The sequence below is a fragment of the Leucopleurus acutus genome, assembly GCF_964270905.1.
Source record: "Leucopleurus acutus genome assembly, chromosome: 7".
NCBI lineage: Eukaryota > Metazoa > Chordata > Mammalia > Artiodactyla > Delphinidae > Leucopleurus > Leucopleurus acutus.
The window spans coordinates 69,752,026-69,775,460 of NC_139150.1; the positions used below are offsets into that span (position 1 = coordinate 69,752,026).

General features: G+C 38.7%; 1 protein-coding gene across 1 annotated transcript in view; it reads left to right on the forward strand.

Moving 5' to 3' along the window:
- Window positions 1-23,435, forward strand: part of FOCAD (focadhesin) — a 310,232-nt gene that overhangs the window by 280,333 nt on the left and 6,464 nt on the right. Inside the window, exons 35-40 of the mRNA XM_082843138.1 lie at window positions 11,436-11,564; window positions 13,739-13,854; window positions 16,396-16,656; window positions 17,852-17,941; window positions 21,254-21,431; window positions 22,979-23,076. Of these exons, the coding sequence (XP_082699264.1) occupies window positions 11,436-11,564; window positions 13,739-13,854; window positions 16,396-16,656; window positions 17,852-17,941; window positions 21,254-21,431; window positions 22,979-23,076 (872 nt within the window). The remainder of the gene's footprint in view (window positions 1-11,435; window positions 11,565-13,738; window positions 13,855-16,395; window positions 16,657-17,851; window positions 17,942-21,253; window positions 21,432-22,978; window positions 23,077-23,435) is intronic.

A 23,435-nucleotide genomic window follows, 5' to 3' on the forward strand; every position in this document is an offset into this window, starting at 1 on the left:
TTCATTGCCAAATCAAAGGTCATGAAGACTTACCTCTATGTTTTCTTCTAAGAGTTTTACAGTTTAATTCTTATATTGTCATTGACCCATTTTAAGTTAAGTTTTGTATGTGGGGTTAGGTAGGGATCCAGCTTCATTATTTACACCTGAATACCTAGTTGTCCCAGCACCATTTGTTGAAGAGACGCTTCTTTCTCCTATTGAGTGGTCTTAGGACCCTTGTCAAAAATCAATTGGCCATAAATGTTTGGGTTTATTTCTGGCCTCCCAATTCTATTCCATTTGTTATACGTCTATCCTTATATTTGCCAGTACCACACTGTTTTGATTATTGTAGCTCTGTAGTAAGTTTTGAAATTGGTATGTGTGAGTCCTTTAAATTTTCCTTTTTCAAGATTGTTTTGACTATTTGGGCCGCCTTGCAATTTCATATAAATTTGAGAATCAACTTTTCCATTTCTGCAAAAAAGGTTGTTCAAATTTTGATAGGTATTGTGTTGAATCTGTAGATAGCTTTGAGTAGTATCATCTTAACAATACTAAATATTCCAATCCATGAACTCAAGATGTCTTTCCATTTATTTAGATTTTCTTTTACTTCCTTCAGCAATGTTTTGTACTTCCAGTGTGTGTGTCTTTTACCTTGGTTAAATTTATTTCCCGATATTTTATTCTTTTGGGTACTATTGCATGTGGAATTGTTTCTTAATTTCCTTTTCAGATTATTCATTGCTGGGATATAGAAACACAAATAATTTTTGCTTGTTGATCTTATACCCTGTAACTTTACTAACTTCTCTTTTTCTGTGTATAGGATCATGTCATCTGCAAATAGAGATAGCTTTACTTTTTCCTTTCCAATCTGGATGCCTTTTGTTTCTTTTTCTTGCCTAATGGCTCTGGCTAGAACATCCATTACAAAGTGGTGACAGTGAGCATCCTTGTCTTGTTCCTGATTGTAGAGGAAAAGATTACAGTCTTGCACCATTGAATATGATTTTCACTGTGGGTTTTTTCACAAATGCGCTTTATCATATTAAGATAATTCCATTCTATTCCTAATTTTCTGAGTATTTTTTTGTCATGAAAGAATGTTGGATTTTATCAAAAGCTCTCTGTGTCAGTTGAGATGATCATATGTTTTTCCTCCCTTCATTCTGTTAATGTGGTATATATTACATTGATTGATTTTCTTATACTGTATAGCACTTTTATTTCTGGGATAAATCCTGTGTGGTCATCATGTATAGTCCTTTTAATATGCCCTTGGATTCAGTTTATTAGTGTTTCGTTGAGAATTTACACATCTATATACGTAACAAGGAGTGGTTTGTAGTTTTCTTTTATTGTGTAGTCTTTATCTAGCTTTGGTATCAGACTAATGCTGGTCCCATAGAATGAGCTAGGAAGTATTCCCTCCTCTTCTGTTTTTTGGAAGAAACTGAGAAGGATTGGTGTGAATTCTTCTTTAAGTGTTTGGTAGAATTCACCAGGAAAACCATCTGGTTCTGAACTTTTCTTTGTTGGGAGGTCTTTGATTACTGATTCTGTCTCTTTACTTGTTATAGGTCTGTTCATATTTTCTATTTGTTCTTGAGTCGGTTTTGGTAATTTGTGTATTTTTAGGAATTTGTCCATTTCATCTAGATTATCCAATTTGTTACATACAACTTTTTCATAGTTTTCCCTTATAATCCTTTTTATTTCTGTAAGGTTGATGGCAATGTCATCACTTTCATTTCTAATCTTAGTTACTTGCATCTTCCTTCCCAATCAGTATACCTGTTATTTAATTTTCTTATCTTATTGAGTAAGCTAGGTCTTCCAATATAATATTGAAATGCCATGGTGAGAAGAAACATCCTTGCCTTGTTCCTAATCCTAGTTTTTCATCAATAAGTATGATGTTAGCTGTTTTTTTAATAGATATGCTTTATCTAGTTGATGAAGGTTATTTTTTTATAGATATGCTTTATCCAGTTGATGACATTCCGCTGTATTCCTAGTTTACTGAGAGTTTTTATCATGAATGGGTGCTGGATTTTGTCAAATGCTTTTTCTGCATTTATTGATATATATTCATATGATTTTTCTTCTTTAGCCTACTGATGTGATAGATTACATTAATTGATTTTCAAATGTTGAACCAGCCTTGCATACCTGGGATAAGTTCTACTTGGTTGTGGTGTATAATTCTTTTTATACATTGTTGGATTTAATTTGCTAAAATTTTCTTAAAGATTTTTGCATCTATGTTCATAAGAAATATCTGTAGTTTTCTTATGTCTTAGTCTGTTTTTGCTATTAGGGTAATGCCATCCTCATGGAATGAGTTAGGTAATATTCCCTCTGCTTTTATCTTCTGAAAGAGATTAAAGAGAATTGGTATAATTTCTTCTTTAAATGTTTGGTAGAGTTCAGCAGTGAACCCATCTGGGCCTGTTGCTTTCTCTTTTGGAAGGTTATTAATTATTGATTCAGTTTTTAAATAGTTGTAGTTCTATTCAGATTGTCTGTATCTTCTTGTATGAATTTTGGCAGATTGTGTCTTTCAAAGAATTGGTTCATTTCATCTAGGTTATCAAATTTGTGGGCCCTCCAGCATTGCATCAATTGTAGTTCAGATTTTCTTACCCCAGCACTGTTCCTGCAGCATCCACTCATGAGTCTCTGCTCTGATAAGCCATGACTCCCTGTATTCATCTGTCTGTCTCTCTAGTCTTGGAGGCAGCAGTTTGCCCTGTGTTCTTCCCTTTCTTAACGATCCAAGAAGAGTTGTTGATTCTTCAGTCTGTTCAGCTTTTTACTTTTATACCAGAGTGGTAACTTCCAAGCTCCTTACATGCAGAACCGGAAACCAAAAGTCTCTCCTTTTATTAAAACTTTTTTTAAATTATAAAAAACATTTAAAATTTACCATCATAACCATTTTTAAGTATACATTTATATAGTGTTAAGTATATTCACATCATTGTTAAACTAATCTCCAGAACTTTTTCATCTTGCAAAACTGAAACTTTGTACCCACTAAGCAATAATACCTACCCTTTTTCCCTTCCCCGACCCGTGGTAACCACGATTCTACTTTCCATATCTATTAATTTGACTATTTTAGATGCCAGGTATAAGTGGAATCATATAGTATTTGTCTTTTGACTGATATATCTCACTTAGCATAGTGTCCTCAAGGTTGAGGACATGTAGCATATAACAGGATTTCTTTTCTTTTTAAAGTTGAATACTGTTCCATTCTGTGTATATATCACATTTTGTTTATCCATTTTTCCATCAATGGACATTTGGGTTGCTCTTGACTATTGTGAATAGTACTGCTACGGAGGAGCTGAACCAAGATGGCAGAGTAGAAGGACGTGCTCTCACTCCCTCTTGTAAGAACACCAGAATCACAACTAGCTGCTGGACAATCATTGACAGGAAGACACTGGAACTCACCAGAAAAGATACCCCACATCCAAAGACAAAGGAGAAGCCACAATGAGACAGTAGGAGGGGCACAATCACAGCAAAATCAAATCCCATAACTGCTGGGTGGGTGACTTACAGACTGGTGAACACTTATACCACAGAAATCCACCCACTGGAGTGAAGGTTATGAGCCCCACGTCAGGCTTCCCAACATGGGTGTCCAGCAACGGGAGGAGGAATTCCTAGAGAATCAGACTTTGAAGTCTTGTGGGATTTGTTTGCAGGACTTCAACAGGACTGGGGGAAACAGAGACTCCACTCTTGGAGGGCACACACAAACTAGTGTGCGCATCGGGACCCAGGCGAAGGAGCAGTGAACCCAGGGGAGACTGAACCAGAACCACCTGCTAGTGTTGGAGGGTCTCCTGCAGAGGCGGGGTGGAGGTGGGGGCTGTGGCTCACTGCAGGGACAAGGACAGTGGCAGCAGAAGTTCTCGGAAGTCCATTTCATCTAGATTATCCAGTTTGTCACTCCTTGGCGTGAACCCTCCCAGAGTCTGCCATTAGTTCCACCAAAGAGCCCAGGTAGGCTCCAGTGTTGGGTTGCCTCAGGCCAAACAACCAACAGGGAGGGAACCCAGCCCCGCCCATCAGCAGTCAAGTGGATTAAAGTTTTACCGAGCTGTGCCCACCAGAGCAACACCCAGCTCTACCCACCACCAGTCTCTCCCATCAGGAAACCTACACAAGCCTCTTAGATAGCCTCATCCACCAGAGGGCAGACAGCAGAAGCAAGAAGAACTACAATCCTGCAGCCTGTGGAACAAAAAACATTCACAGAATGATAGACAAAATAAAAAGGCAGAGGACTATGTACCAGATGAAGGAACAAGATAAAACCCCAGAAAAACAACTAAATGAAGTGGGGATAGGCAACCTTCCAGAAAAAGAATTCAGAATAATGATAGTGAAGATGATCCAGGAACCCGGAAAAACGATGGAGGCAAAGATCGAGAAGATGCAAGAAATGTTTAGCAAAGATCTAGAAAAATTAAAGAACAAACAAGCAGAGATGAACAATACAATAACTGAAATGAAAACTACACTAGAAGGAATCAATAGCAGAGTAATTGAGGCAGAAGAATGGATAAGTGACCTGGAAGGCAGAATGGTGGAATTCACTGCTGTGGAACAGAATAAAGAAAAAAGAATGACAAGAAATGAAGTCAGCCTAAGAGACGTCAGGGAGAACATTAAATGCAACAACATTCACATTATAGGGGTCCCAGAAGGAGAAGAGAGAGAGAGAAAGGACCCGAGAAAATATTTGAAGAAATTATAGTCGAAAACTTCCCTAACATGGGAAAGGAAATAGCCACCGAAGTCCAGGAAGCCCAGAGAGTCCCATACAGGATAAACCCAAGGAGAAACATGCCGAGATACATAGTAATCAAATTGGCAAAAATTAAAGACAAAGAAAAATTATTGAAAGCAGCAAGGGAAAAACAACAAATAACATACAAGGGAACTCCCATAAGATTAACAGCTGATTTCTCAGCAGAAACTCTACAAGCCACAAGGGAGTGGCGTGATATACTTAAAGTGATGAAAGGGAAGAACCTACAACCAAGATTACTCTACCCTGCAAAGATCTCATTCAGATTCAATGGAGAAATCAAAAGTTTTACAGACAAGCAAAAGCTAAGAGAATTCAGCACCACCAAACCAGCTCTACAACAAATGCTAAAGGAACTTCTCTAAGTGGGAAACAGAAGAGAAGGATCTACAAAAACAAACCCAAAACAATTAAGAAAATGGTCATAGGAACATGCATATCGATAATTACCTTAAAGGTGAATGGATTAAATGCTCCAACCAAAAGACACAGGCTTGCTGAATGCATACAAAAACAAGACCCATATATATGCTGTCTACAAGAGACCCACTTCAGACCTAGGGACACATACAGACTGAAATTGAGGGGATGGAAAAAGATATTCCATGCAAATGGAAATCAAAAGAAAGCTGGAGTAGCAATACTCATTTCAGATAAAATAGACTTTAAAATAAAGAATGTTACAAGAGACAAGGAAGGACACTACATAATGATCAAGGGATCAATCCAAGAAGAAGATATAACAATTATAAATATATATGCACCCAACATAGGACCACCTCAATACATAATGCAACTGCTAACAGCTGTAAAAGAGAAAATCGACAGTAACACAATAATAGTGGGGTACTTTAACACCTCACTTACACCAATGGACACATTATCCAAAATGAAAATGAATAAGGAAACAGAAGCTTTAAATGACACAATAGAGCAGATAGATTTAATTGATATTTATAGGACATTCCATTCAAAACAGCAGATTACATTTTCTTCTCAAGTTTGCACGGAACATTCTCCAGGATAGATCACATCTTGGGTCACAAATCAAGTCTCAGTAAATTTAAGAAAATAGAAATCATATCAAGCATCTTTTCTGACCACAATGCTATGAGATTAGAAATGAATTACAGGGGAAAAGTAAAAAACACAAACACGTGGACGCTAAACACTTCCTTACTAAATAACCAAGAGATCACTGAAGAAATCAAAGAGGAAATAAAAAAATACCTAGAGACAAATGACAGTGAACACACGACAATCCAAAACCTGTGGGATGCAGCAAAAGCAGTTCTAAGAGGGAAGTTTATAGCAATAGAAGCCTACCTCAAGAAACAAGAAAAATCTCAAATAAATAATCTAACCTTACAACTAAAGGAACTAGAGAAAGAAGAACAAACAAAACCCAAAGTTAGCAGAAGGAAAGAAGTCATAAAGATCAGAGCAGAAATAAATGAAATAGAAATAAAGAAAACAATAGCAAAGAACAATAAAACTAAAAGCTGGTTCTTTGAGAAGATAAACAAAATTGATAAAACATTAGCCAGACCCATCAAGAAAAAGAGGGAGAGGACTCAAATAAAATTAGAACTGAAAAAGGAGAAGTTACAACAGACACCGCAGAAATACAAAGCATCCTAAGAGACTACTACAAGCAACTCTATGCCAATAAAATGGACAACCTTGAAGAAATGGACAAATTGTTAGAAAGGTATAACCTTCCAAGACTGAACCAGGAAGAAATAGAAAATATGAACTGACCAATTACAGGTAATGAAATTGAAACTGTGATTAAAAATCTTCCAACAAACAAAAGCCCAGGACCAGATGGCTTCACAGGTGAATTCTATCAAACATTTAGAGAAGAGCTAACACCTTTCCTTCTCAAACTCTTCCAAAAAATTGCAGAGGAAGGAACACTCCCAAACTCATTCTGTGAGGCCACCATCACCCTGATACCAAAACCAGACAAAGATACTACAAAAAAAGAAAATTACAGACCAATGTCACTGATGAATATAGATGCAAAAACACTCGGCAAAATACTAGGAAACACAATCCAGCAGCACATTAAAAGGATCATACACAATGATCAAGTGGGATTTATCCCAGGGATGCAAGGATTCTTCAATATACGCAAATCAATCAATGTGATACACCATGTTAACAAATGGAAGAATAAAAACCATATGATCATCTCAATAGATGCAGAAAAAGCTTTTGACAAAATTCAAAACCCATTTATGATAAAAACTCTCCAGAAAGTGGGCATAGAGGGAACCTACCTCAACATAATAAAGGCCATATATGACAAACCCACAGCAAACATCATTCTCAATGGTGAAAAACTGAAAGCATTTCCTCTAAGATCAGGAACAAGACAAAGATGTCCACTCTCAATGCTATTATTCAACATAGTTTTGGAAGTCCTAGCCTTGGCAATCAGAGAAGAAAAAGAAATAAAAGGAACACAGATTGGAAAAGAAGAAGTAAAACTGTCGCTGTTTGCAGATGACATGATACTATACATAGAGAATCCTAAAGATGCCACCAGAAAACTACTAGAGCTAATCAGTGAATTTGGTAAAGTTGCTGGATACAAAATTAATGCACAGAAATCTCTGGAATTCCTATACACTAATGATGAAAAATCTGAAAGAGAAATTAAGGAAACACTCCCATTTACCACTGCAACAAAAAGAATAAAATACCTAGGAATAATCCTACCTAGGGAGACAAAAGACCTGTATGCAGAAAACTATGACACTGATGAAAGAAATTAAAGATGGTACTAACAGATGGAGAGATATACCATGTTCTTGGACGGGAAGAGTCAATATTGTGAAAACAACTATACTACCCAAAGCAATCTACAGATTCAATGCAATCCCTATCAAATTACCAATGGCATTTTTAACGGAACTATAACAAAAAATCTTAAAAGTTTTACGGAGGCACAAAAGAACCCCGAATAGTCAAAGCAGTCTTGAGGGAAAAAAACGGAGCTGGAGGAATCAGACTCCCTGACTTCAGACTATACTACAAAGCTACAGTAATCAAGACAATATGGTACTGGCACAGAAACAGAAACATAGATTAATGGAACAGGATAGAAAGCCCAGAGGTAAACCCACGGACCTATGGTCAACTAATCTATGATAAAGGAGGCAAGGATATACAATGGAGAAAAGACAGTCTCTTCAATAAGTGGTGCTGGGAAAACTGGACAGCTACATATAAAAGAATGAAATTAGAACACTCCCTAACACCATACACAAAATAAACTCAAAATGGATTCGAGACCTAAATGTAAGACCGGACACTATAAAACTCTTAGAGGAAAACATAGGAAGAACACTCTTTGACATAAATCACAGCAAGATCTTTTTTGTTTCACCTCCTAGAGTAATGGAAATAAAAACAAAAATAAACAAATGGGACCTAATGGAACTTAAAAGCTTTTGTACAGCAAAGGAAACCATAAACAAGACCAAAAGACAACCCTCAGAATGGGAGAAAATATTTGCAAACAAATCAACGGACAAAGGATTAATCTCCAAAATATATAAACAGCTCATGCTGCTCAATATTAAAAGAACAAACAACCCAGTCCAAAAATGGGCAGAAGACCTAAATAGCCATTTCTCCAAAGAAGACATACAGATGGCCAAGAGGCACATGAACAGCTGCTCAACATCTCTCATTATTAGAGAAATGCAAGTCAAAACTACAATGAGGTATCACCTCACACCAGAATGGGCTTCATCAGAAAATCTACAAACAACAAATGCTGGAGAGGGTGTGGAGAGAAGGGAACCCTCTTACACCATTGGTGGGAATGGAAACTGATAACAGCCACTATGGAGAACAGTATGGAGGTTCCTTAAAAAATTAAAAATAGAATTACCATATGGCCCAGGAGTCCCACTACTGGGCATATACCCAGAGAAAACCACAATTCAAAAAGACATATGTACCCCAATGTTCACTGCAGCACTATTTACAATAGCCAGGTCATGGAAGCAACCTAAATGCCGATCGACAGATGAATGGATAAAGAAGTTGTGGTACATATATACAATGGAATATTACTCAGCCATAAAAAGGAACAAAATTGGGTCATTTGTTGAGACATGGATGAATCTAGAGACTGTCATACGGAGTGAAGTAAGTCAGAAAGAGAAAAACAAATATCATATATTAACGCATGTATGTGGAACCTAGAAAAATGGTACAGATGAACCAGTTTGCAGGGCAGAAATTGAAACACAGATGTAGAGAACAAATGTATGGACACCAAGGGGGGAAAGTGGTTGGGGGGTGGGGGGATGAATTGGGCGATTGGGATTGACATGTATACACTGATGTGTATTAAATTGATGACTAATAATAACCTGCTGTATAAAAAAAAAAAGGTACTAATAGGGAAGGACTCTAAGACACATCAATAAGTGAGAAAAATAAGGTATAGTAGAACGGAGAGTTATAATATGCTTTATTTGCCTAAAAAATAAGAATGATTTTTCTGCTTTTTGAACTATGTGAATAAATTATTATATAATTTTGAAAACGAAACCAAAAAAATAAAGTAACTGTTTTACTGTCAAAAAAAAAAATAGTACTGCTACAGACTTGGGCATGCAAATATCTCATCGAAACTCTACTTTCAGTTCTTTTGGAAGTGGGATTGCTAGGTCATAAGGTAGGTGTATTTTTAATTTTTTGAGGAGCCATCATACTGTTTTCCATAACAGTTCTATTTTATAATCCCACCAGAAGTTCACAAGGGTTCCAATTTCTCTACATCCTCACCAACACAGTTTTTTTCTATTTTTTTAAAAAATAGTAGCCATCCTAATGGCCGTGAGGTGATATCTTACTGTGGTTTTGATTTGCATTTCTCTGATGATTAGTAATGTTGAACATCTTTTCATATCTTTGTTGCCATTTGTGTACCATCTTTGGGAAAATGTCTTCAAACTCTTTGCCCATTTTTATATGTTTCTCCTTTTCCCTTTCCCTATGCTTCTCCTTTCTTGACTGTTTGACCTTTTATTGACTCTGCTTCTCCCTGTTTTTCAACTTCTACTAATTGTTCTACTTTTCTTGCTGACTCTGCATGTGCTTCTCCTTTTTCCTATGCTCCTCCTTTTTGTAGCTGTTTTTCCTTTTGCTGACTCTGACCTCCCTCTGCTTCTCCCTTTTTCAGAGTCTGCTGATTCTGTTACTTTTTCTGCCTCTGCTTCTCCTTTTTGTGGCTGTTTTTCCTTTTGCAGACCCTGCCCCTGCTCCTGCTTCCCCACTTTTCAGGGTCTGCAGATTCTGCTGCTTTTTCTGCCTCTGCTTCTCCTTTTCCTGTGCTGCTCCTTTCTACAGCTGTTTTTCCTTTTGCTGACTCTCCACTTATTTCTCCTCCCTGTTTTCAGCATCTGCTGATACTTCTACTTTTCTACTGCTTTTTCTGACTCTGCTTCTCCTTTCTCCTGTGCTTCTCCTTTTTCCATGCTTCTTATTTCTGCAGCTCTTTTTTCTTTTGCTGACTCTGCCCCTACTTCTGCTTCTGCACTTTTCAGGGTCTCCAGGTCAGCTGCTTTTTCTGCTTCTGCTTCTCCTTTTTTCCTGTGCTTCTCCTTTTTCCTGTGCTTCTCCTTCTCCCGTGCTTTTCCTTTCTGCAGCTGTTTTTCCTTTTGCTGACTCTGCCCCCATCTCTGCTTTCCCCTGTTTCGGTGTCTGCTGCTGCTGCTTTATCTGCTGATTCCACCCCTGCTTTTCCTTTTCCTGCTGATGCTTTTCCTTTTGCTGATTCTGCTTCTCTTTCTGCTAATGCTGATTTCCCTTCTGCTGCTTATGTTGATCCTGCTGCTGCAGTTACTTCTCCTTCTTGGTCTGCTACTTTTTCATACATCATTTCTGACCTCCTTGTAACTTCACTTCTATATGGCCCTCAATGGCTACTCCAATCCTGGCTTCACCTTATGGCTGCACTTAGAACTGCTAGAGTGTCTCATTTTTTTCAATTTCAAATTACCTCCCACCTGAAAAATAAAAAAGAAAAAGAAAAGAACATGGTGCTATGTCACAGATAGCTGGTGAACCTATGGATTAGCTGTTATATCCGGTGCTCACCTGTGGAGCAGTCAGCCATGGCACAGGCTGAGGAGAAGAAGAAGCAGGGATCACATGGGACAGAATGTACCATTTAGAGCCACAGGGACTGAAGGTAAACAATTCTCCTGAGAAGGAGATGGACCTGAGTGGTAGTGATTGTCTCCTTTTCTAGAAGTGGATTAAGGAGTGAGTGAGCAATAAGGCAATAATGTAGAGTAAGTTACTCTTTGTAGGAAGCTCGATGAAAAGACATGAGAGAACATGGAAGAGAGTTAAGTAGCAATGTGGAATATTCCTATCCAGGCAAGAGGGAAAGACTGGAGACAAATAAGAGAGAGAAGAACAGAGGGAGCAAAGTTTCCAGCAAGTGAGAATTGAAAGGTTGAACACAATTGAAGCTGTGACACCAAATCCTTTGAAACTAGTAGAAAGGAGGGAAAGTTGGCATGTTCCAGTTTCATGATGCTGTTGAAGTATTTTATTATTTTTTTCCTTTCTGTTGCAGGTCCTGAATCTGTGCCTCCTTCCCTTCTCAAAGTTGTGATGAAACCCATAGCAACTGTTGGAGAAAGCTACCAGTATCCTCCCGTGAACTGGGCTGCACTCCTCTCTCCACTTATGAGGCTAAACTTTGGTAAATATCATGTTTTTAGGTCTTCAGACTCTGCTTTTAGGATGTGACCTGAATAGAAAATTGTGTGTCACAATTGGTAGTGACTGGATGGATGTCTGGGTACTTGAGGTTTGTCTTCTTGGATGGGACAGCTGGGTTACTTTCACTGAGTCACTTTCTAAATAGCTGAGGGGGAGGGGAAGGAGGTTTGAAGACACAGACCAGATGCACTCATCAAAACAATACTCGACTGAGATGGTGCATGTCGCTGGGCGTGTGGTGCAGGTCCCAGAAAGCCTGGTTTGATGGTTATCAAGCTGCATTTTCAGAACTCCAGGTTTCAAGGAAATGCCCTATGGGATGCTGTATTAGTTTGCTATTACTGCTGTAACAAATTACCACTTAGTGGCTTGACTTAGTGGCTTGAAACAACACAAATTTATTATCTTATAGTCCTGTAGGTCAGAAGTCCAACATGGTTCTCACTGGGCTAAGATCAAGATATCAGCAGAACAGCATTCCTTCCTAGTTGCCGAGGGGAGTGATGTGGCCTGAATGTTTGTGTTCCCTGAAAATTCATATGTTGAGAACCTAAACCTCAATGTGATGGTATTAGAGGGTGGGGCCTTTGAGGGTGATTAGGTAATGAGGGTGGAGCCCTCATGAATGGGATTAGTGCCCTTATAAAAGAGGCCCCACAGAGCTCCCCAGTCCCTTCCACAATGTGAGGACACAGCAAGAAATCAGCAGTCTGCAACCTAGAAAAGGGCTTTCACCGGAACCCAACCATGTTGGCACCCTGGTCTTGGACTTCCAGCCATCGGAACTGTGAGAAATAAATTCCTGTTGTTTATAAACTACCCAGTCTGTAGTGTTTTGTTATAACAGTCCAAACAGACTAAGACAGGGAGAATCCATTCCCCTTCCTTTTCCAGCTTCTAGAGGATGCCCGTACTCCTTGGCTTGTGGCCCCCTTTCTCCATCTTCAAAGCAAACAACAGAGGGCTGAAGACCTCTCATGCTGTCATCTGTCTGGTTCTCTGAAGACAGGAAAGGTTTTCCATATTTAAGGATTCATGTGATTAATGGGTCTATTTCAGTAATCGAGGATAATCTCCTTATCTCAAGGTCTTTAACCTTAATCACATCTGCAAAGTTCCTCTGCCATACAAGAGAACATATTCACAAGTTCCGGGGATTAGATATAGGCATCTTTGGGGGCCATTATTCTGTTTACCACAGGTACTTTGTGGTGAGAGGCAAAGGGAATGCACATCTCAGTTTGTCCACAGCAACCTCTAGTATGGAGTTAGAGTATTAGCATAGGCAAATTTAGATGCATGTATTTGCCCCCCACCTCCAAAAAAAAAAAAAAAAAAAGAGGGAGAACAACTTTAACAGTGCTAGAAATTGTATATGTGTGTGTATTTGCCATGAGTGCTCTTTTACAGTAGGTGCTTACTTACATATGATATACAAAAAGATTTGTATACTTTATGTACAGTTTAAGGGATAATCAAAGATTATTTTGACTGAACACAATTTTTATTTGAATGCTTTCATTTGAACCTAATCCTATATAAGATATGATCTCACCATACTATGCTTCCAGATCTCACCATACTATGTTTCCAGAAAAATATGTTCCCCTGCCCCTCCCCTGCTTTTGTGTGCTATATGGAAGATGTTGGTGTTTTAGTAAAAATCCTTAGTAAAAAGAAGAAAAAAGGTCTGGTTGGGAAGATGCATCTGCCGACTGGGATCAGGCTTAAAAAGACTGGGTCACTAGAGAACATGGATACATCTCTAAGGCCTTCCAGATTTGTCTATGTGCTGAATGTAAGATGGAGAGGAGAGAAAAACAGAAACGAGATTTTTAGCTAGAATTTTCTCAAATTTTTAATAGTATTTGAGTGTTTAGGTTTGTCTAGACATCACAAGAGAACTTTCCTGAGCTATTTCAAGATCCCTGCCAGTTCCAAAACTCAAGCCTCTGATACAGCGGGTACGTTCTTTTGCTTCGTATCTAAAAACGTCTCTTGAAATACCTTATGGTTTGCTGAAGTTCCATTACCTTTAGACATCACACACAAGTTCTTTTACCTTTAGATGTCTGATTTGAGACATTGAAGACTGAATATGAGTTAAGAGAAGCAGCTATATTACAGATAGTTTTTTCCTTTCTTCTCTTTCAGGTGAAGAGATTCAGCAACTGTGTCTTGAAATCATGGTGACCCAGGCTCAGTCATCCCAGAATGTCGCTGCACTGTTGGGAATATGGGTGATGCCACCACTGATCCATGGTCTGAGTGTATGTAGTAATTAAGGATGTTGAGCAACAGGAGGATATGGTTCTTTTGGGGGAGATCAACATTCATTTGTGTGTGAGCTCTCAAAGTCAAGAGTGGACAAATGGGATTTCACAGTGAGGACTTGACAATAGCTGGACAGCAAATTGGAAAATTGTGGGACACAGAACTCTGCCATAGCCATCACCATTCATGCTTTCAGCTGCCATTTATTACAAGAAAAAGGGACAGTGATGATCAGAGATATTAAAATTCCTTTCTCAAGACCATACAGGTAGAAAGTTGTACAGTTATTGGAACCTGGGTTTGTTTATATGATATGCAGTCATTTCAGCAGGTATTAAAAGAAAGGCAAATCCACACACACTGGATTAATGATCCCTCCCTTTCACAGAAAGGCAGCAATTAAGGCGAGCCTTGAAGGCTTGGTAGGATTTCATTAGGCATCAAGTTAGAGACACAAGGGAATGTAAGTGGGAAGGTGTATGTGGGGAGAGTAGAACATCTTTGCCAATGGTGTTCAGTTTGAGTAAAGTGCTGAGGGAGAAGTGATCTAGCCTGGTATTTATGATAGAGGGGGCCAGCACCTTCCAGGGCACCTTCCTACCTTCTAAGGGTAGGTAGGAAGAATAGGGTGAGATTATTTAAAGATGTATAATTTTGGGTACATTTCAAGGTAGGACCCCCCAAAAAACCACATTCCATGATTCCTTAGAGGTTTACCAATTAATTATAAGCTAAATGATCTCCTCTTCGTTATTCTTCTATTCTAGGAGGCTTTTAATTCTTTGAGGATAGTGCAAAACCCTCTTATTATTTCCTCAGTCTTTTTGGCTTTAGTCTGTACTCTGTACTTCTTTTTTTTTTTTAAGCTTTCCTACATCTCCTGATTCTTTTTAATTGAAGGTCAGTGTTACTGAGGTTTGCGTCCTTTCCATCAGCTGTTATTACCAGTCTGCTCCAAACAGCTCCCATTTAGCTACCACTTAATGAGCACTGGTTATGTACCTGCTGCTGGTAAGCACTCAATGAGTACTTTCAGACATCAGATTTAATCTCTCTTCAACCCTGACAGGCCAATTTTTTTTTTTACAGCTCTATTGAGTTGTAATTTATATTCCATAAAATATGGCTATTTTAAGTGTATAATTTGATGGGTCTTACTTAGTACATTTATATATTTTCATCCATCACCAATAATATTTCCATCACTCCAAAAAGTTCCGTCGTGCCTACTTATAGTTAATCCCCACTCCCAATCTCAGACTCAGGCTACTACTGTTCTTTTTGTCTCTATAATTTTGCCTTCTTTAAAGAACTTTCATATAAATTTAAATTTCATATAAACTTTAGAAATTCTTTAGAATGGAATTGTACAGTATTATATCTTTTGTGTCTGGTTTATTTCACTTTTGAGAAGTAGATTTTATTCCCATTTAATAGGTTGATGAACTGAAGCAAATGGAGGTTAAGCAAAGTTTACATAGCAAATAAATGGAAGAGTCCGGCTGACTCAAAAGCCTGTGTCTTGAACACTGTTCTGTTAATGCTTCCTTCCTTTTGAATCATCTATAATTCTAACAGCCTGTTTTTTTGATCTCAGACATTTTTCCAGGTTTTAGTTATCCTTCCATTTCTCTTTTAGATCTGTCCTATTTCTTTTTTATTTTTTGCATTTGTCCTTGATTAGGAACCTTTCTTATTTGTTAATTAACAAATTTTGTAAATTCATTTTTTAAATTATGTACCTGCTCATTTGAAAAATGATCTGAAATGGCATGTTTTTTAACATGAAATCTTCTGTAACTCATGAAGCTATATTGATCTTTTTTTGAAATATACTGGTTTTTGTCAGATTTTATTTTTTAAAGCACTTCTTTTAGATTTGCTGCTCCTTTAGTATCATACTTAATGTTTCTAAGATTTTTGAAGCCTGCTTTCTCAAAGTCTGTGGCTCACAGCTATCATTAACTATGCCCCTTCGTAGCGCTCCTGAACTCTTAAGATGCTATGGTCAGTTCCACACGCTTGGCTGGTTCTTCTTTGCTCAGAAATGGCCCCAGAATGCCAGTTCCCCTCGTTATTTCTTTATTCTTCCTCAGAAGAAGAAATGAATAATAATAGATATTCTGTTTAGTCGATTTCCAGCAGTTGAGCCTTCATCTTCAGGAGCTTTTCTTGCCAGAGAATGTGACCTTTTAAGACTGAATAGCAACTGTCATGTTCTTTTAGAAGTAGCATTTTATTCCCCTCGCTGAAGAGATCCAAGGTTTAAGCTGAGTAGTTCACAGATGGATTGGCAGATACCATATATCCACACGAGTCACCCTGGATCAGAAGTCACCGCAGCCGCTAAAATTACATGCATCGGTGGTCCATTAGACCATGAAGCTGTGGGGAAATGAGGGTCTAGGAAACAACCTGAAGTTTTTATGTTTCACCTGAACCTTTTATCTTTCAAACACAGTGATGACCTAGAGGTTTTGAGCATTACAAACCCAGACTTGCCTGTTTACATCTGACCTCTTCTGTTTTGCTTTCAGCTGAATATCAAGAAGTACCTCCTGCTATCTGTGCCTTCGTGGATAAAACACGTCTCTGATGAACAGATCGTGGGTTTTGTTGAAAGCTTGATGGTGACAGTTTTTAAAGCAGCTTCCCCACTCTCCAAACCTGAGTTATGCCCGAGTGCCTTACAGGGTCTGAGCCAGGCCATGAAACAGCCCAGCCCTGCCTACCACCTCTGGAGTCTGCTCAGCAAAGCTACTGGGAAAATTTTTGACCTTCTGCCAAATAAGATTCGGGTGAGGAACAAAAATATTTACATTCCTGACAATTTATGTTTGGGATTTTTTTTAAAGCCTTTTGGCAAAGCAGGGAGGTATATGTTTTAAGAATGTGGTGGGAAGGCTAGCAAGAAATAACCACATTCTTCACTAAGAATGTTTGCTTCCAAGATCTAAATTGAGGTTGAATATTTAGAACCAACGTTTTGAGCACGCTCAGAAGCAGGTTAACCAGTGCGGCACCAGGAAGTTTGCTCTTAGGCCTTTTACCAAATGCCCGTAGAAGATGAGCACGTTCAGAAATCCTTACACTTGGACTTCCCTGGTGGCACAGTGGTTAAGAATCCGCCTACCAATGTAGGGGACATGGGTTCGAACCCTGGTCCAGGAAGATCCCACATGCCATGGAGCAACTAAGCCCTTATGCCACAACCACTGAGCCTGCACTCTGGAGCCCATGAGCCACAACTACTGAAGCCCACACGCCTAGAGCCCGTGCTCCGCAACAAGAGAAGCCACTGCAACGAAGAGTAGCCCCTGCTCGCTGCAACTAGAGAAAGCCCTGGCACAGCAAGAAAGACCCAACGGAGGCATAAATAAATAAATTTTTAAAATAAAAAAAAAGAAACCCTTATACTTTACACCTGGGGAGTCCTTGGGCGTATTGTCTGACCCACTATTTACATCAAGTGACTTAATACTAGCCTTGCCTCTCCCCCAACAGACTTCTGAAATGTAGTTGTGCAAAGAAGTTAAAAATCCATTCGGAATGATGGGTTCTGATAAAAAGAAAATAGTACAGTCAAACAAAATACACGCAACAACAGGACAGATTTTTTAATTTATTTATTTATTTTATTTTATTTTTGTGGTACGTGAGCCTCTCACTGTTGTGGCCTCTCCTGTTGCGGAGCACAGGCTCCAGACGCGCAGGCTCAGCAGCCATGGCTCACGGGCCCTCTTCCCGGACCGGGGCATGAACCCGTGTCCCCTGCCTCGGCAGGCGAACTCTCAACCACTGCACCACGAGGGAAGCCCGAAAGGTGTTTTTTAAATGATAAAAATTGGTCACAAGTTTTGGCTTGGTTAAAATTAAAATCTCATCAGCTGCTGTTCGTGGAGATAAGCAAATCTAATGATTTTGTCAGAACATTGAGAATATACGTGTTATTTTACACTGTATTTTGACATGCTTTGGATTTTTCTTTACCAGAGAAATGATCTAGAGCTGTATATCAGTGTAGCAAAATGCCTCTCGGAAATGACAGATGATGAAGCCAATCGGGTTGCCCAGATTACTGAGGTAATAACATATCTATGTGTCTTTTTATTATTGAGGTGGAAATTACAATTGAGATGATTATAGTATCCTTTTGGCTGAAGCTAGCTTTGCTTCATATTTGTTTGTTACTGGATAATTTCAGGAAACCATCTTTTTCACTGTGGGGTCTCATGTCCAGCCTAGTATGGTTGGATATGTAGTAGTATATAAATGGATAGATGAATGAATAACTTTTTAACCTAATTAATCCCACTTTGTCAAGAACATTTTAGTGTTACTGATGAGCAAAAATAAGTACAGGACATCTTCAATACAAAATCCACAAGAATGGAAATATTCTGACCAAAGAACTTTCTGGTGCATGGTGGGCACATTTATTTTTCTTCACCTGATACTTATCCTTTTGAAATGAAGAAAGGTGGCTGATTGAAAAACAAACACTATTATCACTGACACAAGATAACAAGTACCTCTCAGACCCATACCGAATCAAAGGATGAATAAGCGAAAAGCAGCATAAGAGTAAAGTTGCCAGATTTAGAATATAATACAAGATACCTTGTTAAATTTGAATTGCAGATAAAAAATGAATAATTTTTCAGAGTAAGTACATCCCAATGGGACCTACTTATTCAAATGGCATCCCTGCATACCAGGTAATACCAAAGGTCTAGAGGACTGGGAGCCCTCACATCATGGGTGGTCATCTTATCATTTATTTCACTATATGGCAGATTGGCCTGTTAAGTTGAATCCTTGAATCCTCTGCATTGTATAGCTGTGATGCTCAAACTGTGGCCGACGGACCCACAACATCGGCCTGGCAAGTGATGAGAAATGAAAATTCTGGAGTCTCACTCCAGACTTACTCGATCAGAAACCCTGGAGGGAGGCCTAGTGGTGTGTGTTTTAACAGTCCCTCCCGGTGATTGTGGTTCATCCTAAGGTTTGAGAAGCACTGTTAGAATATTTGGAATATCGGCCTTTTGGAGATGTTTGTTTTAGGCAAGGATAAGCGGTATAAGGAAATGCTTGAGAGAGTGGACTCTGGAGCCTCACCGCCCTGGTATGAAAGCCAGTCTCTCATTTACTAGCAACGTGACATTGGTGAAGTGTCATAACCTCTCTCTGCCTCGGTTTCCTGATCTATAAAAGGGAGATAATAGCGCCTACCTATTAGGGTTGTTTTGAGAGTTAAATGGCTTAATCCATGTTAAGTTGTTGGGCAAGTGCCTGACCCAAGGCAAGTACTCAGTAATAACTTATTATCATAATTATTACGTTCATGTAATTTATTACAACTTGTTATATTCATGTTACATTGTTCGAAGTAATTAATATAATGTACTTTGGGGTACCTAGAGCTAAAAGTTGCTGTTATTCACTTGGGTTTCTAAAGTGCCATTCAGAAGATTGTCACTAGAACATTCTAAATCCTGTTCTGGTGTCCCCAAAAGAGTTAATGTGTTCCGCTGAGCCCTTGTTTTCTATTCATTTCTAGAAAGAACACAGGTAAGAAGAAGGTACAGGTAAAGAGCTCAGACTCCTTGGGTTTCAGCTCTTACTCTCTGTGGCAGTAAGCAAGTTGCCTAACTTCTCTGCTTCAGTCTCCTCATCTGTAAAGGAGGGATGATAATACTAATCTATTGCTCAGTGTTAGAATTAAATGCGTAATTCAGTGGTCCTCAAACTTTTTGGTCTTGTGACTACGTTAGTGTCTTAAAAACTATTGAGGACTCCGAAGAGCTTTTATTTATGTGGATTATATCTGTCAATATTTACCATGTTAGAAATTAAAACTAGAAAAATTTTAAAATATTTACTTAAAAGTAATAATAATAAACCCATTGCATCTTAACATATGTAAGAAAAAACTATTTTCCAAAAAACAAATTAGTGAGAAAGTGGCATTGTTTTACATTTTTGTAAGTCTCTTTATTGTCTGGCTTAATAGAAGACAGCTGGATTCTCACAGCTGCTGCTTCATTCAATCTGTTGTGATGTTGTTTGGGTGAAGTATGTGAAGAAAATCCAGCCTCACACAGATACGTAGGTGGAATGGGGAAGAGTGTGTTAACAGTCTTTTCTGATAATTGGGGATGTCTTTCTTTGATACTGTACCAAAGCTCAGCAAGTGTTGGTTTCTTATAGGTTAGTTGAAATGTGGAATCTGAAACCGTATCAGTGAACTTCACATACTCTGTTACATTAAAATCCATTGGTCCATTGCACTCTGGGTCTTTTACCAATGCATGATTTTGTAAGATATTATTGCAAGATTTGTAAGATATATTGGTCATTTGGAAAATACTGAGTCACTAAATTTTGAAAATCTTCCAAATGTTGGTACATTTCATTATAAAATATCAAAACATCACATTTGCCAGTATCACCAGTAACTTCATCAGAAAAGTCTTTTACGTATCTGCTACTAAAGTCATAGTAGCAGATACAGATTTTCCAAAAATCGAATTTTCACTTAAAAGCTCACATTTTATCATTGGCAATAAATACTGTCAAGTATTTTCCTTGAAGTGACAGCCTTACTTCCTTCACTTTTAAAAAATAATCAAATAGTTTTCATAACCGTAGTTTGTCCATCAATTATTCTTTTCAACTAAATGGCGTTCCATGAGTAGAGTGGCTATTTCAGCTCACAACTCACTCTCACAACTTTCTCCTTGAGATGACCATCACACTTGGGGATGCAGCACAAGTTTTTTATGCATACTTCCCATTTGGTCATACAGAATATTACAAAGATGTACTCAAGGGCAGAGGTTTAACAAAACTAGTAATTTTTATTGTTTAAAGGATATTTTAAATGAAACTAGCTTTTTAAAAAATTGCAAGTGTCAGTGAAAAATACAATGAACATTACTACAGTTTGGGGTCTTATGAATATAGTTTGACCTCACAGACCCTCTAAAAGGGTCTTGGGGTGCCCCATAGGTCTGTGTACCACCCTTTGTGAAGCGCCAAATTAACACAGGTTAAGTGCTTAGAATGGTGCCTGGCACATAATAAGTACTGTATTTGTTAGTTATCATTATTATTATTTGTGTATCTTTACTAAATATCCTCAACAATTAACCCCTGAAATCATTTATGGTTTTTATGAGAAAACAGGAGGTGACATTACAACCATCTGTCTGTAGGTACATTTTAATATAGCACGCAGGCAGGTAGGTCACACAGTGCAGGAAACGAACAGTTTTAGCATTTGGAATGGTAATCAACTTCAAACTCACCCTTTCTCTTTTGCCCTTGCCCCGAGGTCCTATAACAATTTCAGTTAATTTAATAGTAACTGAACAATTTGCTTTTTTGCAGAACAGCCTAGAAAAGGCTGCCTTTGTCAGACTATACTTGGTCTCTCAAGGACGATTCCCCTTGATGGGCTTGACTGATGTGCTCAGTGTTGCTATTCGGCACCATGAAAAAGACACACTGGCCTGGATGATACTGCACAGCTTATACCAGGCACGGATTGTGAGCCACGCCAACACCGGTAAGGCCAGCTGGAGGCGAACATCAGGAACAGAAAGATGTACCTACCATCTTGTAGGTTGTAATTGTTTCCTCAACTTAACTAGTTTAGTGCTTCTTGACACAGGCGAGGCCTTGTTACCCCAAATGAGTAGCACCTTGGATAGAAACCAGCAATTACAGCTCACAACACCAACTCTTTGGAGGTGGGAGTGAATTCTACTGGTGACTTTTATCTTGTTTTTGGCCCTCCAGGCCCTCAGAGACATAAACAAGTTTATCAGGTTGATTCTGCCTGCTTCCTTTCTCAAGCAGATGGATGCTGATTGATTCTCCCTGATGTTTTCATGAAAACGGCTTTTGGGTGGTCATTTTACAAAGAGAAAAAGAAAGCAGCAACGACAAATTAGTTATTCTATAGAAGAACTTCTCAGGAGTGAGAAGAATAAAATCTGGACACCCTTACTACATCCTCAAGCAGAAGCTGCAGGCATGAAGCTCTGCTGATGAATGATGCAACTTTTAGACTTTATACTTTAATAATCATCTAAAGAGGGAGCTCCCTCATTTCTCCTCCATGCCTTTGGTCATATGCTTATAATTTCTCAAGTCTACATTCAGGTCCTGAAGGCATCTGGCTTCAGCAGATCAAACGTGGCTGGGAAGCCCTTGTGACCCATCATCCCCATGTCTTGTATCTTGAAGGCTTTGAGAGAAAACTGACAAATACAATTGTAATACTCCTTGCAAGACTGTGTAGGAAATTTTGATTCATCCTCCTCTTTGGCAACTGAGAGAGTTGTCTCATGTCCACAGTAGCGCCAGCCCAGTGAAAAGTGAACCTGTGATGAGAAATGAGATTTTTTACTCTAACTCGAAAGTGTATTTATCAGGCAGAAAACTAGCAGGTACTCCCTATTAAGCATGAAGGTACATGAAGGAAACAAATGTGATATTGCCTTTGGTCCTAACTAGCTGGCGTTCAAATTTAGTTACCATTTTCCTCTCATGCACTAAATTTTAAGATGTTTCCAAGTAGTCTCTGCTGTGCTGAAAATCCTCATTTTTTTAAAGGAAAAATTAATATTTATGTTGATGTTTGTTCTCCAGTTAGCCTTTAGTAGCTGTGTTTTGTTCTTTGTTTGTTTTTAATGTCTTTAGGATAGGTATTCTCTATGATTTTTGCATAAATTGGGAATATTTAAGGAAGGGAAGACTATAAAAACAACTACTTATCAAGGATTTAACATTACTAACTAGTTGGCGTGCCCAGTTTCTCCTAGTGTGTTTCATGGTGAGCAACTCCAACAAATGCATTTCACCATTTTATCACAGATTTGAAGAATAAATTAGCTTTTAAAAATAAAGACCAAAATATGGTCATCTGATGTGAATAGTATCAAAAACTCTCTCACGGGTGAGCACAAGTCTCAGGTACCATAAAAGGACTTGAAACTGTCGCACAGAGTCCTCGGCGGGTGTTCTGCTTTAGTTATGACGGTAATCGCTGATCTGTTGTACATTGCAAAGGAAAACCATGGTCTGGTAAGAAATATCCTTTTGTTTCAGGCGTGTTGAAGAGAATGGAGTGGCTCTTGGAACTGATGGGTTATATCAGAAATGTTGCTTACCAGTCAGCATCTGTTCAGAACGTGGCTCTTAATGAGGTAAAATGTAGAGGAGCCATTTGTGGCTTCCTTAAAATATAGAGGATATTTACTCTCCCAAAAGAGGAACATGTTGCTGCTTGAAGCTTTCTTTCCTTCCTTCCTTTTATTTTTGGGAAACAAGGATGACAATTATCTGACGTCACAAGGAAACGGATGTTCTTACCAGGCTTTAGGAGATGCCCATGGCTGCTCTTTGAAAAATATTTTCAACAGAACCACGTTCCTTGACAGGCAGTACACAAAGGATTCTAGCTGGAGGGGGAAACTGGGATCCTGTGTACTTGGGCTGGACCCCACAAAGACTGGGGTACAGGGCTCTGGCCTCCGCACTGGCGCAGAGCACGGCTTCAAACACC